Genomic DNA, 17,869 nt, shown 5'->3' on the forward strand with positions numbered 1-17,869 from the left:
TTTTGAGTTCTTGGAGTGCCAACTGACACAGAAAACTCCAAGGTGTTGCACACACTGTCCAAAATCCCCGGCACACAAAGGGTTTATGGTTTATTTCAGAATCATCATTTGAAGCCATGGCTACCTAGCAGATAGTAACTGTAATTTGCATCTCCTAAAAATTTGTAATATCAGGGTGGTCCACAACTTGAAATTTGAGCATGTTGCAAGCTCAGAATCTGAGAATATTGCAGAAATTGTACAGTGCGTGGAGCGCACATCACAAGCACGTACATGTAGTACGCAATATATGTCGCAGCTTATCTTTCTTTGTGCTGCTTACATTCAATGTTCTCTCTCATGTTTTGCACACAAATATCTCAGTACCAGGTAGTTTGATGTTTCTTATGTTTTGCACATAATTTTCAAATGTTTGAATATATTTCATTTTGAGCTTGTTGCAAATTCTTGAAAATGTTGTACAACATGTTGCTGGCTTTTGAGAATGTTGCACAAGAGTTGAGGATGTTGCACAAAAATTTGAGCATGTTGCAGCAACATGCTGAAACCCCTCATGAACCACCCTGTAATATCATCACAATAATGCTTGTGCTTCACATCTAGGGTTTCCAACTATTTGGGCACGATGGCAAATTCTAAGAAACATTGATGTTACCTACAAGCACCTTGCAACACAATCTCTAAAGCACACAATGATTGTAAGATTATTTCCCTTCCTAGCCCACAGCTGGGTGAGAACCAGAAAGACACTAATGCCATGTAATGTCTTTGGAATCAATGCTCTTCTGCTTCTCACCAGTGAGTACTTGCGCATAGTGTATCTAATACCTACCATCACCTTTCAAAGTTTGCAAAAGATTTCCACAATTTACTTGGTGCGCTTCTTCCCAGTAACCTTTCATATTATTTCAGTATATATATATTACAAATCTGGACTGCTTTTCTGTTCAACTGCCCACAGCAGAGTGCAGGAAATGATGCAGATTATCCAAAGAAACAAAGTTCAGTGTGAGTGGTAGATTGCTATAATCCCATATAGTCCAGAGTACATGGACTGGCAGAACTCTTAACATGACTGTCAGAATTCACTGCAGACAAAGTAGCCTAAATTCACAAGGGTAACCCAAATCAAATCCATGGTTTGAATTTAGTCTACAGACTAAAACAAGTGCAAAATAGGCTTCCATTTCAGATGTGTGTGTCGGCGCACATTCATCATCAGATGTCTGGGTACACTATAAATCACGTTCAGTTACACACATGAAAGTCGCATAAGCCACAGACTACTCACGGTACATAAAAACGACCTTTGGGAATTTGGGCCAGTGTGTGAAAAAAAAAAAAAAAAAACCATCACCACAATTAATATTGGTATGTGGGAATACAGGGGATGGGGACAATTTCCATTGGTAATCAAAAATATTAGCATAAATTGTCCAAACACTGATTTTAATGCAATTCTCGCTTTGAACATACCTGCATTATTGAAAGCCATCATTGTCCTTTTTTTCCAGATCTATCATGATGGGGGTGTAACAGAGAAACTCTGTTGTTAGCTTAATTTTCTTTTCAATGGGAAAAAAAGATGATTGCCATGACTTTCTTTCAAACATTCTTTCACTTACCAATCCTAAACATTCTCGAAATCTCATAAATGACATTAACATTTTCCTCTTTTTTTTTTCCAACAGTTCTGGAAAGACAACTTCAGTCTTGATTCCGTAAAGTCCAATTTAGTCCCAACTGACATCATCTTTCCTCAGCGTTGTCTGCAATGAACGAATATCTCGCAGCATCTTTGAGTTACTCTTGCTGTTGCCGTTGGATATGTACACTGGCCCCGCCTTCTTGCCCTTTGTCCTGACGGTCGTGATGACCTGGACTTCTGCCCCGCTTGAACTCGAAGGATCAGAAGAGCGTCTGTTCGGGGCGGGTTTCGACTGTGGTTGCCTCGCTTTGGCCGTTTTCTTTGTCTTCTTTGACTTGCTTGTTACCTGCATGGATGAATGGCAAAACATAGCGCACACAAAATCACGATAAAATGGTGTCTCATGTAGAGGCCCATGATATGAGATTCACAGAAACAGTGGGAAATGTTCAAAAGTCGACTACCATCCAGACAGGTTTAAGTCCCACACTACACTAGCTTACTTATCCCACTCCTTGGGGAGAGTCGTGTGTCAAGTAATCGGGTCATTATTCCTACACACATGAACATATCAATTTTCATCAAATAATGCCAGAAACGTTTTCAAAATAACATTGCCTTGGACAAGTGACACTAAACACTATAGCAATCAAGAAAATAATTCTGCCTGCCCCTCCCCCCCCCCCCAATCCTCTTACATTAAAATTCACAAGGAAAAAACAACTTTTGAAGATGACATTCCCTTCTAAAGCAAAAGATTTCAAAAGTGAAAACTTGGCATCTGCATACTTTGCAGTTAGTGAATTGAACAGAATTAGGATTTGTTTGACATGACCACTATGGAAACAATGAATTCTTGTAAGCAAGCCATCACAGGACAGACTGCCTTAACCCGTTCCTTACGGGAACCTGGTATACCAGGTTCCCAAGATGAAGACAAGAGTGCCTGCTTTCTTGGCCTAAATTCATGTTTCTTTGTGTTAAAATGCCAAGAAAAGTGGGTTTAACCCTATTCTAACTGGGCTATTTGAGACCAAGTTTTTACTGGGGGGGGTCAATTTGACCCCCCCTTCAGATCTCGGCCGCCGATCGCGCGATTGCCGCAAAATTTTGCCTAAAGATAGAGCCGGATGTCAACTACAAGATTACATGGTCATACAATAGAAAAATATTGGCTTTCTATTTTTAATAAATTAATTATGCAAATTCATGCATGAAATCATATTTTCACCAAAACTCCATTAAAAAGACTGAAGGATTGCTAAATTTTTGTGTCAGAATTCCTCAAGACATATCAAACAATTTTCTTTTAAAAAAATAGCACAATCAAAATCAATATCTTTTGTTTTTTATTGTTTTGTTAATTTCTTATATATTTTATTGTTTTTTCGACCTTTTGTTTTCTACTGTTTTTTTGCCAAAATTTGTTGCAGGCACTTTTTCAAGCTTATCTACTCTAGAATTGATTAATTTCAATGGTTAAAAGTTGAAATAATCTAATTTATATCAATTTAACCAAAACACACAATTTGCATTGGATTTGCACACGATATCATGAATTTGAGCTGTTTTCGGGTTGACATGCATGTGCAAAACATTACGTAACTTCAGAACGGTGTACCCGGACGTCGCAAATTTGGTCTCAAAATATGCGGGAGACTTCAATGAAAAAAGTCGTGAAATGACGCGGCAAAATCTTTGTGCGTTGCGGAATCGTGGCGCGAAATGTCGAGGGGGGGTCAATTTGACCCCCCCCCCCAGTTAGAATAGGGTTAATAAAAAGATCAGAGTTTATTCTATCAGCATTTGTTCTCCTTCTGTTTGAAAAATGCATATTTCACAGTATTACTAACCTTTTTCCTGACTTAGTTTTCGCTTGTTCTGCTGTAAACTTGTACAAACATGTACATAGCCATCACAGCTGAGTTCAGTTAGATGTCTGTGTTCGCTGACCCCAGTCACCCCATTCAGGTGCCTGGTTTTGTGTAGAACAAAAGATTCTGTGCGCTCATCAGCGCACGCTCTATTCATACCTCCCACCCGATCGATATTTCCATTGTTCACTGGCACACGTAGTTGACCATAGAAAGGGGGATACAATGTACCGCTTGACTGCCTTCACACAGGTGGATTACCAACCTGTCTGTCTCTTTGTCGACAGGCAAAAAGAATCTCGCTTGGGAGCATTAAAGGCACTCAGAGAATCGCAGAAGGAACAGGTTAAGTCCCCTCGAAAAGAGCATAATAAGACCTGAGTAAAGCCGACCACCATTAACCTGTTCTTTGTGCCTCTTCAGAGTTGCAATCTGGTTCCCCTTGGCCTCCATCCGGAACACCAGCTGGTCCAGCTCCCGTTCCAGGTCCTCCCTCACGTCCGCATCCTCCGTCTCTCGGATCTGCTTGGCAAGATCTTGGTGCTCACTGGGAGTAAGTATTGAAAGCATGGGGGAAACAAAATTTTGCTCAAAGACGATACCATGGTAACCATGTGCGGTCATAGATCCAAAGTGCAGAAGATACTACTACTGCTTATGATGATAATATGGTCTTTTTTTCCCGCGGTATTGGCTAGGGGTACTGGCTAGCCTTTCTTAGTGTTAGCATTGTTCTTCCAGAGGGCCCTGGCATTCTTATTACCCCAGCATTGCCAGGTTCCCATTTTTACACCTGGGTCAAGAGAGACATGGCAAAAACATCTCGTCCAAGGATGTTACAAGTACTTGGCAGGACTCGAACTTTGGACCTCCGTCTGGGTTGTTTTTTTTTCTGTGAGTTGCCAGGATTATGTCAAAGCAATGTACACTCGAAAGCTAAATTTGCCCCCATTGTATCAACAAATGATAAATGTTGAAACACATGGAACCAGTGCTTTACAATATTATGTATATTCCTCTTGGCAGGTGACTGAACAATTGTACAGAATAGTGAAGCAAACAGAGGCTTTAGAATTAGCAAAGTTCATTAGGTGATGCAACGTTAGGTAAGAAAACTACATGTATGGATTCTGAAGACATTCCTTTCCTTCCACTCCCCTCCCCTCAGCCTCCCCACTCCACCCCACCCCGAACACTTACAATCCCATCTGCGCAAACTCCTCTTGCAGGCCTAAAACCAGGTCAGAAAGGTCGCTGTCTGTTGCCGACGATGACGTGGACATCGCTCGCCTGACCTTTGCACTCTGGGGTCGCGGGGAGTGCCGTGCCAACGGCCCGTTGTTGCACCAGGCCGTGTTGTGCGTTTTCAGGAGAGCCATGACACTCTGCAGATTGGCATTGACGGAGTGGCTTGGGGTAGTAGACTGTGAAAGGATGGAGCGAAGGGACAGTGTTTGATTAGCCTTTGCCAAGGCTCTCTCGCTGTATGGTGGTGAGCGAATGGGGGCGAAAAAGGCAAGTCCAGCTGAGTTGGACAGCGCGAGGGCCTTTTGAGATCTGATTCGCAATCTTATGTTAGCCCTCTGAATTACCGATGTTTGCTCCTCAAATTGGGAAGCAAGACTCAACCAATTTGCGTGTCTGTCTGCCCAAGTCTGATTTGCATACCGCAAATGCATGCCACAGACCTATACTGGTGGTCAGTGATGCATGCGAACAGGCCGTATAATGCCAGCACAGAGGATGTTGGGAGGGCTGCACCATTCCATTGGTCAACCGCAACCCATCAAAATGACTATTCATTACGGTTCATGTGTATTAAATGAATAATAATGTGTGAAGCAGATCTCAAAAGGCCCTCACAATGTCGTGTTCAGCTGGGCTCTCTTCACTTGCCCGTTATAGCCAACATACAGCCAGAGGGCCTTGACAAAAGGCTAGACTTTGATCAGAGTTTCCTTTGCTGAAAATCTCATCAGAGCATCTACTCAGGCAGTACATCGGTACCAAGAATCATGACAATCTGTCAAACCACATTAAATTTTGTGGTTAGGAGTGTCGCTGACAACTTGAAGTAAGCCATGTACGAGAGTCTTCACACTGTCTCCAATATAAAGTTAAACTCTCTTGGGGCTCAACAATGATCAAAGTTAGCGGACGTTCAAATTGACTTGGAAGTTCAGGATGGCATAGTGAAAACCTGTAACTACTGTTAACTATTTCTGTGGCAGAGACTTTGAACATTGTGTACAATGCTGATGGGTTATAAGCACACAAAAGGGGTAATAACTCACCTTTCCAACAACAAATGGTAGGTGGCCAGTACAGTGATGCCCAGTTCCTGGAGACTGACGGGGGGATGTCCTCTGTGGAGCTTTTCTCTTCTTCTTCTTGGTTTTTGTGGGTCTGGGACGATCAACCGCTACCTCCGTGGCAGCCATGATGCGGTTGGTTTCTGCCAGGGTTCTCAGCTAATGCACACAACAAAGATAAGTACAAAATGCATATCACAAAGTGTTCTTCAAATCAAATCAAATCACTACACATACCTACACTCAAAAAAAAAAAAATTCTTGATAGAACTGTAGCAGCAGTCGCAGTGGCAAAAGATTGTGAGGTTTAAGATTGCGCAGTCTTTGCGATCTTTGGTCGTTCGTCCACACTGGCAGCCAAACTTCTGGATCTTTAAGTTCTCAAAGTTTGGGTCACTGGTGGGCATGCGCAAAAAAAAGAAAGGGCGCACCGTCTGACAGCTCATGATTGTGAGGTAACAATGCACACCTGCACATCACAATGACTGTGCGTTTCACAAGTACCACCCAAAAAACAGATGGTGGACTCCTCGAGTGACAAACTGCGCAAAGTTTCAGTTGCTAGTGCTCCCACTGTCCAAAGATCGAGAAGATTGGCAGGCGTCAGGTAATTTCAATAGTTTGAGTTGGAAGTTTTGTGAGAAGTTTTGAGAGCAGTTTCGCAGGAAGTAACAGCAAGTTTGCGGTCACACTGGCAAAACTTTGAGATCTTAAAGATCTCGATCTTAAACTTCATAATCTTTTGCCAGAGTGATCGCAGCTTATCTGAATTTATCTGAACAGAAATAATTCTCTTCAGTTGGTTAATATCTTATCAGCACAAACTGTTGCGGCTGAGCAGATAAAACCATGGACTATCAAGCCTGATGTCCCTGGTTTGAGTCCACTGACAGCAGTGATTGCGCCCTCACTCGGGAAAAGGCACTTCATATTTATTGCAAAACTCCAACATTGGTCTTTACAAAAATATGTAAATATCATGTTTTGGGTTGACAATGTAGCAACTACAACCAATTCCTCCCTAAAGTCATCTTTGCGGGGACATCACAAGATTGTAATGATTTGACATGAAGAGTGCAATATTTCCACTGATATCATGTTAAAAAAGGCGTAATGAATTCAGTTTGAATTAACGCACAGATGACTGTGAGACTTCTGTTACATCTAAAATCCATGTTCAGAAAAAATACATAAAATTCCATACATTTCTTTTTTTCAGAAAAAAATCTGATTTTATTGAAAGTTCCACCATTCTGTTTACCCGATTACAATCTATTTATTGAGGCAACATGAGTTTTCTGACAGAATTGCACTTTAATTTCTTGGGTGGAAAAAAAAAATATACAGACAAAATTTGTAATTCCTTACCTCCGCTGCCTGGTCTACTAAAAGCTTTCTCTGTCTTCTTTCTTGCTGTAGTCGCTCTTCAAGTTCCTTTATCTTGCCCTGTTCGAAACAGAAATTTAATCGTGTAATTTAAATACAAACTGTACACATTCTTTTTCTTACAACATACATCAATTATCGAACAAATTTGTAACACATCACTACCTTGGCTTCATTTGGATCTTCTTTTTTTCCCAGCTCCATATTCCTCATTACAATGGGTTTCTAAAATATGAACAAAAGTGTGATTTCTGAGATGTTGACAGAAACTTTTTGATCATTTTTGATACAAGAAAAAATATGACATTCTCTTGACGAAGAAAATGGAGAACATTTCAGGCCGTCAATAACAACCCTGTTCTCTCTGCATTATCAAAATTGTACAGACAGGTTTTCAATGTCTGGTTTAATAAGTCATGTGGCAAATGTAAGAAGCACAAAATTAAAGATCCCGTAGCTTGGGATTCATGGGTGGCTAATTCATTCCCAGCCCATTGGGGTACACTTGAAAACCACTGTAGCACTGGTCAGGTACATTGAAATGTTCGCTCATCAGCAACAGTCAACTCCATTTGAGATTCTTTGGCTGTGTGTGTACTTATGCAGACATCAGTGATAAAGCTGTATACAAGTCGTTGCATGGATTCTACAATATATCCAAGCCAGGCTAGTCTTCCCATCCAATGGTATCCCTACATTACTGGGTCTCTAAACTGTCAGTATGTTGCCTACTCCCACTACTTTACTTAGTAATAAAAAAGGTATTGGTTCAGATTACTGGCATAACCAGAGAGGAAAACTGAACATTGTTCTGCATTCTTATGTGGTCATGTAAATGTCTTTCTGAGTAAGATTTGCACCTCTGAAGCGGCTTGGTTGGCCGCCAGCCGGGCGTGGTCCCGCTCCATCTGCCGAAGCTTCTCCTCCTGGCTCTTGATGCCTTCCCGCTGGGCGAGGGAATCCTGCGCTCGGCGGGCGTCGGCCTGGCGCAGCGCCGCCTGCCTGTCTGACTCGGCGGTCTGCACCATGCGCCGCATGTATTCCAGCTGTTTCTCCAACAGCGCCGCTCGATGCTCCGCACCAGACAGCTGGGTTTGCACTTCTATGCATGCATCATGTGGAACGGGATGGGATCAAGAACAAATTTTAGAATGGTGTCTTTGCAACAATTCTCTTGTTTTGTATTGTTTTCCTTTGTTGATTCAATCCAAAGATTAACAAAACAAACTTCAAATACTCATATTCTGACACTATTTAATTGTGCAAAAATCAAATTAGCAAAGGGATTCTCAAGTGTCTAGATGCAGGGCTGCAAATCTCTGTAGACCAAAGAGCACACTTAACCCTAACTAGGCCGGGCTATTTAGGTAGTTGATAGAGCTGGGGGGGGGGGGGGGGGGGGGGGGGGGGGGGGGGGGGGGCCTCCCAGGCCCCCCCTTCGGATCTCGGCTGTCGACTGCGCGATCGCGACGAAAATTGGCACACACATTGCCTATGATGTAATCTAAAATACCATGAAGTTATTTTTTCAAAAAATCATCATTTATGCTAAATTATGCTAATTTATGCATGATGATGCATAAAATCAGACTATTTGGTATAAATCACAAAATAAAGCTCAAAACAGGCACATTTTTTGTGTAAATATTCTTTTTAGTGTCCTTAGCAAATGTAATGAAAAAAATTGTGATATCAGAAAAAATTCTGAAGTATTTTATTGTTTTTTGAATTTCTTATGTATTTCCTTGTTTTTTCGACTTTATGTTTTTCATTGTTTTTTCGATGAAATTTGTCCGCGACATCGCTCCGAACAAGAAAATATGTTATTCATTGATTTAATCAATAAAACACCAAAATAATCATGCTTTTATGAAATTTGCCTGTAAGCACAGTTTGCATTGAAATTGTACACGAATTCACGTTTTTGAGCAATTTTTGGTCTGACATGCATGTACATATTTATGCGTAACTTCGGAACTGCGTGCCTGGGCGTCGCAAATTTGGTGTCAAAAGATGCGGGAGACTCGAAAGAAAAATGTCATGAAACGTCGCGGCGATAGCTTTTTGCGATTGCGATACATAGCACGGAACGTCGAGGGGGGGGGCCTCGGAGGCCCCCCCCCCCGGCCTAGTTAGGGTTAAGAACAATAAGCTAAAAAAAACATTCAGAAGGAATTACATATTCTGAAGGAAGAAATGGTAATACTGTATTTACTTTAAAAAAAGGGGGAATTGATACATACAGAGCATGCTCAACAGAATTCCGGAAAATCCTATTTTCCATTTCAAAATCATATCTTCATGAAGTAAAAAAATAACTCAATAAGGTTAAAAAACGAAATACGAGTTGGCACATTAGAATACTAAACCATATACACTACTCAAAGCATATATGAATTAGCATAGAAAGGTGACAAGCTCGCAAAGCACCAACCTTTGTATTGCTTAGATGTCTTGGATGCTTCAGACTGCCTGTCGGACGTTTGTTTTAGCAAGGTCTGTCTGTATTGGCTTGTCTCTGTCGACAAGGACTTGAGGTTTGCCTCAGCTTGCACCCTCTCCGCCTCCAGCCGCCGAATCTTCTCCTGTAGACCCCGGAGAGCTGATATCACCGCTAAAGTTTGCGATAAGCACGCAGAAAATGTAATGCAATAACAAAACAGCTAGAAGGGGCACTGCAAAACTAGAAAAAAAATCATGCAGTCACCCGTCAAGACAACTTTCAGCAAGCAAGAAACCTCACTGACCATTTAAATTAGACTTGTCATCTGCTGATTTGCAATTGATGGTTCTTAACCCATTGAAGACTAGTCCAAAGTATTCTCGGGCTGGGGAGAATGGGAAATGCATGTTACAAGAAAATCAGTCCATCTTCAATGGGTTAAAAAAAAAGTTTAAGTTGTGGTGTGTAACCATGTAACAATAAGATACTATAACCTGTGTGAGCACTGAACAAATTAAATGATATCTTGATACATGTAGGTGAATGATATTGACCACTTTATGTGAGGTCACAATGGGAAATGATCATTAATCATTATCCCACACAATACATACCTCTGCTGTTGCTTTCTGGTACTGCACGCACTTTGTCAGGGGAACTGCGCCTGGCAACTTGATCGGCCAAAAGGGGTCTGGCAGTGGGGTATTCCTTGTACGAAGACACCGACTCCACATTGAACGACATGTCCTCCTGAGAAGGCCCACCTTCCCCTCCCATGCCGCGAATTGTCCTTTGGTATGGAGAAGGCTGCGACTCTAGCCCACCCACTCCATCAAACCTTCTTGTCGGTGCCTGGTATACAGCATAAGAGGTACAAACTGTAAACCTTTTGTCTTTCAAAAGGTTCCAAACAATTCTTTACATGACCTTTTCATTCGATTCTAATCAGTTGACATTTTTTTCAGTATGACTATATTAAAGGGATAGTACAGTTTTGGTGGAGATGAGAATTGGGTTTTTAACTTTTTGCGAGATACCAAGAAAACACTTATGATATAGTACAGAACATACCATTTTAAGAGGAATTCAAAGTTTATTTGACGAAGATCGGGTTTGGAATGACTGAAACATCACAAAACAAAGTAAAACAAAGCGATCGTAATAAAGTGTGGGTCCCACACTTTATTAGAATCGCTCCTTTTTGATATCTCAGCCATTTCAAAACCAATTTTCATCAAATAAACGTTGAATTCCTCATAGAATTACATGCTCTTTCACATTTTATAAGAGGTTTCTCATTATCTCACCAAAAAATGTTAGAAACCTGAAATTAGGTCTCAACCATAACTGTACAATCCCTTTAACCTGAAAGCATTATCGATATGAAGCATGTTGATGTCAGAAAAAAAAAAAAAACACATATCAAATCATGAGCTCTGTATAAACATGTTACAATACAGACCAGATCAAGAAAGTTTTTAGGTTGACAGCATGAAAGGTGAGCCAGGGAACTGACAGTAGGTGTAACATTTAAGTTCAACTCATAAACAAGACAATTTAACATTTACTCTCGTTTTTATCGGACAGCTAAAATTGTATGTGGATTGGAAATGATCATATGAGTTAAACACGCAAACAGACAAATTGTACACATACAGCCGCAGCAAAAGCTCACTCATTTCTTCCGCAGGCCTTTGCGCAAAAGACACGATTGCACAGTGAACTGTGAGTAAGATCAGGTACTACAAATACCAATTTTTGTGACTGAACTTCGGTTTGAGGTTATTTTTACAAAATTGCGATAGGTTCTTTGGCAATAAATGCCTTGAATTGTGGTACTTTATCATTAATCCCAATGCTGTATATTTTCACGCAAGTTGCTGCTGGACGATACACTTCCTGTGCTGGCAAGGTACGGTTGTAGATCAACTGTGGCAGCTGGCACTTGCATGGCTGGCGCATGCTTTTACATGGTATATGCTGGCATCAGAGCTGTCAAAATTTCAGCATGCATGCTCTTGCATTCGCGATGATGGGGTTGCATGGGACTGCAGTAAACAACTGCCATGTGCATGTGGAAGGGTAGCCTTTTTTGAGCGAGCACATACACATGCACACAGCACATGCGGTGTGACAATACATGCAGTGGGGGAGTGGCTTCTACGCTTGTTACGCATATTTTCTAACCACTGTACAGTGTACGCTCGCGCTCATTATCCGATCGCTGGAGATCAACATGCGAATGCAACTTTTCAGCGTTGTTTGCAAACATGATTTTGACACCTTTTTGTGCGTGCTCGTCAAAAAAGAGGTAATAACTAATATTGCCGTGGTTTAAAAAGTAAATTTCTCGAGTTAGAAACATCATTTCGCCCTGAAATTTGAAATACATCTTAATGATGTAATTCTCTTTTATATGAAATAGACTAGAACCTAGATCTAGTTCACAATCTGCCTTTCACACTAATCACAGAATTTCAAAAGTTACAAAAACACTCTGGGCCAGACACCCAATCAATCTCTTATCATTGATTATTTTTGTCACTGACATTGTTATTCCGTTATTGTCAGTGAGCCTAGTACCTCCTTGATTAGACAAGATAGACTATCGGCTTCTAACGTTACTTGAATTCTTAATCTTGCTGCACTGACCTGCTGACGACTCACTGCACTGCCACTGCCATACAATCTGCCCTGGTTACAACAATTTAATCTACAGCACGCCCTGTATCTTGAGTTAGCAATTTTTGGGGCTAAAATGCATTAAAACCAGATTCAAATTTACTCTAAATCAATGCCTTTCCTCAAAGCTCTGCACGCTCTCTCACATCTTTGCATCATAAAAAGAAGCTGAAATTTTGTCTGGCCATATTTTCTATGAAGGCAAAGATACATGTAACAAACATCATTTACTATGGATCGGACTAGCCTACTGCTGGGAACATAACTCTTGCACCCCCGTGATTATCAACCATAACTTACCGACGCATATGATGAATATTTATCCATCAAGACTCTTCGTACGTTGGCAAGTAACTCGTCAAAGTAACTTGGCTCTTTTCAGCTCCAAATCATGAGAACAAATTGTAGAATATGGGTAATTACCCCGGAATGGATCATTATTTCGCGGTGATTTCGCACGTCGAACCACATTCAAATAAATTACAGGTCGCGCACATATCATTTTGAATAATACACCACAAGAGGGCGCTAGATGCCAACCATTCAGACTGACCTACGTAAACACTACAGACTTTTCTCTTCTCATGATATTTTTTTCCACACTGATGAAGGAATGTCTCCCTTTCCAGTTTTCCAACCATCCACATATTCAATGATTACATCACACTGGTCACTACTCTTCGCTTTTAGTAACAGGCTGTGTTTTGTTTTCAGTTCAGTTATATTACTGTTGTTACAATAATTGATCGAATTCATTGAAACACTGTAAACTTATAATGCATAGTGTTTTATTTTTTTTTTAACACAGCGTTCCAACATATAGGTTTTCGTTGTTGTTGTTTTCTTAATATTTGTGTGGTCATCCAAATACAACTTGATATCAGATCGTAATACCAAGGTATTCTTAATTCGATTCACTTTGACAATATGAAAGAAGTAAAAGTCAACCAGAAGAATGATGCTGTTTTTGATAAACAACACTAATTTTGATATATTATATATGAAGAGTTTGTTCGCAAAAACCGATAAGTCCATATTTGCCAAATGGAGATATTTGCGATTGAAGTTCAAGAAAAATAAAGAGAATAATAAGAAAATGTTTGCTTGCTTCTTTTGACCATTACTTCAAAAATGTACCTTTATATGTAATTCCCAAAATATCATTTAACAGGTATTATTTTGTACTTTACGACAGAGACGGTACTTCAAAATCTTCAGAAATGGACTTATCGGTTTTTGCGAACAAACTCCTCATATATATATATATATATATATAAAAATATTAATATATATATATATATATATATATATATATATATATATATATAATTATATATAATCATTATGCACCTCACAAATTACTTTATGAAGAACTTGCTACTACGGCCCGATTCAATTCAATTCAATAATACTAAGTTTTCCATCCAAGAACAAGTAACACATGATACTTACATAAACCCACATTTGACCATATCGTATATCAATAATTTATTTGTAAAGATCAAGTCGTAAGGTAGAATACATCTCATATTGTGCACTAAATGGAATACGATAAATTCAATCATGAGTGAAACATTACATACTAGAGTACTTTGCAATGATGACAAAAGTAAATGATGTATTTATGGAAAGGTTAAGTGGCAGTTTGAAATATTTCAGAGGGCTACATCATCAATTAAAGAGCAATCTAAACCTTTCTAGTGATAATTCACTTGAATAAAAATAAAAGTCATGAGTATACCTTCAATATTTTGTTGGCTTTAATGAGTTTGATCGGTTATTACCAGGGGCGGATCCAGGAATTCGGTTTAAAAAAAGGGTGCTGTTCGTTATTCCGAAGATTCGCTATTCCGAAGGTTCGTTATTCCGAAGGGTCGTTAATCCGAAACACGCAAATTCCCTATATCTACAGGTTCGTTAATCCGAAAATGAAAAAGGGTTCGTTAATCCGAAAATTTGTGGCGTTATTCCGAAGGTTCCTTATTTCGAAGATTGGTCAATCCAAAAATGAAATTCGGAACAACGAACCTTCGGAATAACGAATCTTAGGAATAAAGAGCCTTCGGAATATCGAACCTTCGGAATAACGAGCTGTAACCAAAAAAAAAAAAAGGGGGGGGGGCTTCAGTGCAAATATTTGGTGCCACTACATGTATCAGGGCAACTACCCCCGGGTTACCCCAGAGGATGATTATTCCCCCCCCCCCCCCGCCCCCGAGCTTATACCTGTTAGTGATAGGGTATAGAGTAAAGATAAGTGTTAGGTATAGGTTTAGGGTTAGAGTTTGGGTTATGGGTAGGTCCAGGGATATAATATTGTCAAAGGGCATGTATTGCCCTAGAACCGCCATTACAATGTATATATTTAAAGTGGTGGGGGCTTACACGCTCCCTTTCATTTTTTTTTATTTCATTTATTTAAAGAAAAATTAAAGCCCCTTCCCCCCCCCCCCATCCGCCACTGATCACTGTACCTCAAATTGACAAGACTCAAGGGAGTTAAACTGTTTTGTGATGATACTCTTCGTATTGGCCATAGGCCAAATAGTCCAGTCCTGACCTTTAATGGTTGAGTGAATCGTTTTGGAACCAGTAATCACCCTCGACCCTGACCTGGTTGGTGTAAAGAGTATACGATCATGTGACTACCAACGACTCGTACTAAGCGTTATACGGCACTGGCGTAGCCAGGGGGGGGGGGGGGGGGCGATGGGGGCGGTCGCCCCCCCCCCCCCCCCCCCCCCTAAGATTTGGACCGGGGATTTGGGAGGCGGAAAAAAAAAAATGCGTGTATACTGTATGCATGCACATGAAGCGGGTCTCCTTTGCAACCTTTCATCAAATAAGATATTTTTTTGAATATTTCACTCAAAGTGTGCACCAGATCGTTGAATTTCAATTCAAAATATGCAAAATCTCTCGTGCTTGGGAGGGGGTATCCCCCTCCCAAACCCTCCCCCTCTGTGCCTCTTTCCCTAGCTTAGTACACTTTTTAGATTTACAAAAAAATTATGAATAATTCTGAGTGCACAAGACTTATCACATACCTTCCAAAAACTCAAGGTTCCCTCATGTATAAGGGGAATTTCCCCTTTTAATCGACCCTTTCCTCCCTCAGTCCCCTCCCCCCATCAGTTTTTTTTTTTTTTTTTTTTGATTTCCCAAATGTTGATTCCATCAAATATGCGTATACGAGATATCTCAATTTCAACCTTAAAAAGGCAAAAGCTCCATCGGAAGGGAAAGGTGGACGCCTTCTCCCTGCTCACCCGCCCCTCCTCCCCCCCCCCCCCCCTTCCGCCATGTAGACTGTGGCTATATATACCCAGATCGCTTTATTTCAATTCTAAAAACGCAAAAGCTCCGCGAGCGGGAGGCGGAATTCCCCTTCCCCTAAGCTCTACCTCACTAGAATTTATACACTGACACACAGATGGTGCACATTCGGAATAAGAGCTAAATTCCGTGATTTTAACACTTCGATCAAAAAGTATTGCACCAAAAATTTGCACCAGATCGCTGAATTTCAGGTCTGAAAACGCAAAATCCCCTTCGTGTGGGAGGGGATATGCCCCTATCTACAACCTCGTGTGCATGCTTTTTCTGTTTGATTGCTGAACAGACAGCGTTCATGATATTCAGTGTAAGAATTAATACAAGAAGTGTATTTAAATATAGGCAAATTGTTCAATAATAATCTACACTAAAATATACTGCAACCTCAAACAAGTGGGACTGCTTCAACTCGTTAAAACACGCAAAAACATGCATCAAATTGCACCATTTTGCAACATCAATATGTAAAAAGTTCTCACCGTGGGAGGGGGGACACCCCCCTCCCACACCCTCCCCCTTCGCTCGCTCCGCTCGCTCGGGTTCAGTCGCTTTCATGATATTCAGTGAAAAGAATGAATACAAGAAGATTATTCAAAATGATACCATTTTATAAGCAAATTGTTCAATAATAATCTACATCAAAATATACTGCTACCTTACACTAATGTTACTGTTTCACGTCGATAAAACGCGCAAAAACATGCATCAAACTGCATCATTTGCAACATCAAAATGCAAAAAGTTCTCACCGTGGGAGGGGGGACACCCCCTCCCACACCTTTCCTCCCACTCCCACACCTCCCTTCGCTCGCTCCGCTTGCTCGGGTTCAGTCGCGTTCATGATATTCAGTGAAAAGAATTAATACAAGAAGTGTATTTAAATCATACCATATTATAGGCAAAATTGTTCAATGATAATCTACATCAAAATATACTGCTGCCTTACACTAATGTTACTGTTTCACGTCGATAAAACGCGCAAAAACATGCATCAAATTGCACCATTGCAACATCAAAATGCAAAAAGTTCTCACCGTGGGAGGGGGGACACCCCCTCCCACACCCTCCCCCTCCCCCTCCCACACCCTCCCCCTCCCCCTTCGCTCGCTCCGCTCGCTCGGGTTCAGTCGCGTTCATGATATTCAGTGAAAAGAATTAATACAAGAAGATTATTCAAATTGATACCATTTTATAAGCAAATTGTTCAATAATAATCTACATCAAAATATACTGCTACCTTACACTAATGTTACTGTTTCACGTCGATAAAACGCGCAAAAACATGCATCAAATTGTATCATTTGCAACATCAAAATGCAAAAAGTTCTCACCGTGGGAGGGGACCCCCTCCCACACCCTCCCCTCTCCCTTCGCTCGCTCCGCTTGCTCGGGTTCAGTCGCGTTCATGATATTCAGTGAAAAGAATTAATACAAGAAGTGTATTTAAATCATACCATATTATAGGCAAATTGTTCAATGATAATCTACATCAAAATATACTGCAACCTTAAACAAGTGGGACTGTTTCAACTCGTTAAAACACGCAAAAACATGCATCAAGTTGCACCATTTGCAACATCAAAATGCAAAAAGTTCTCACCGTGGGAGGGGGTACACCCCCTCCCACACCCTCCCCCTCCTCCTTCGCTCGCTCCGCTCGCTCGGGTTCAGTCGCGTTCATGATATTCAGTGAAAAGAATTAATACAAGAAGATTATTTTAATGATACCATTTTATAGGCAAATTGTTCAATAATAATCTACATCAAAATATACTGCTACCTTACACTAATGTAACTGTTTCACGTCGATAAAACGCGCAAAAACATGCATGAAATTGCACCATTTGCAACATCAAAATGCAAAAAGTTCTCACCATGGGAGGGGGACACCCCCTCCCACCCCCTCCCCTCCCCCTCGCTCGCTCCGCTTGCTCGGGTTCAGTCGCTTTCATGATATTCAGTGAAAAGAATTAATACAAGAAGTGTATTTAAATTATACCATTTTATAGGCAAATTGTTCAATAATAATCTACATCAAAATAAAACTGCTACCTTAAACAAGTGGGACTGTTTCACGTCGATGAAACGCGGAAAAGCATGCATCAAATTGCACCATTTACAACATCAAAATGCAAAAAGTTCTTACCGTGGGAGGGGGGACACCCCCCTCCCACACCCTCCCCCCCTC

The 17,869-nt window shown here is 40.7% G+C and overlaps 1 protein-coding gene across 1 annotated transcript; it reads right to left on the reverse strand.

The window, feature by feature from the left end:
• Positions 1 to 1,551: 1,551 nt before the first annotated feature.
• Positions 1,552 to 12,754, reverse strand: LOC139723870 (centrosomal protein of 57 kDa-like). The gene is made up of 9 exons (XM_071635079.1): positions 12,646 to 12,754; positions 10,278 to 10,515; positions 9,655 to 9,834; positions 8,081 to 8,322; positions 7,203 to 7,280; positions 5,817 to 5,993; positions 4,723 to 4,946; positions 3,925 to 4,069; positions 1,552 to 1,994 (listed from the first exon to the last, which is right to left on the reverse strand). The coding sequence occupies exons 1-9, from the start codon at positions 12,670 to 12,672 to the stop codon at positions 1,734 to 1,736; spliced, it is 1,572 nt and encodes a 523-aa protein (XP_071491180.1). The 5' UTR covers positions 12,673 to 12,754; the 3' UTR covers positions 1,552 to 1,733.
• Positions 12,755 to 17,869: the final 5,115 nt, after the last annotated feature.

The sequence above is a fragment of the Diadema antillarum genome, unplaced genomic scaffold (genome assembly GCF_040938485.1).
Source record: "Diadema antillarum isolate AM-2024a unplaced genomic scaffold, OU_Dant_1.0 scf00000015, whole genome shotgun sequence".
NCBI lineage: Eukaryota > Metazoa > Echinodermata > Echinoidea > Diadematoida > Diadematidae > Diadema > Diadema antillarum.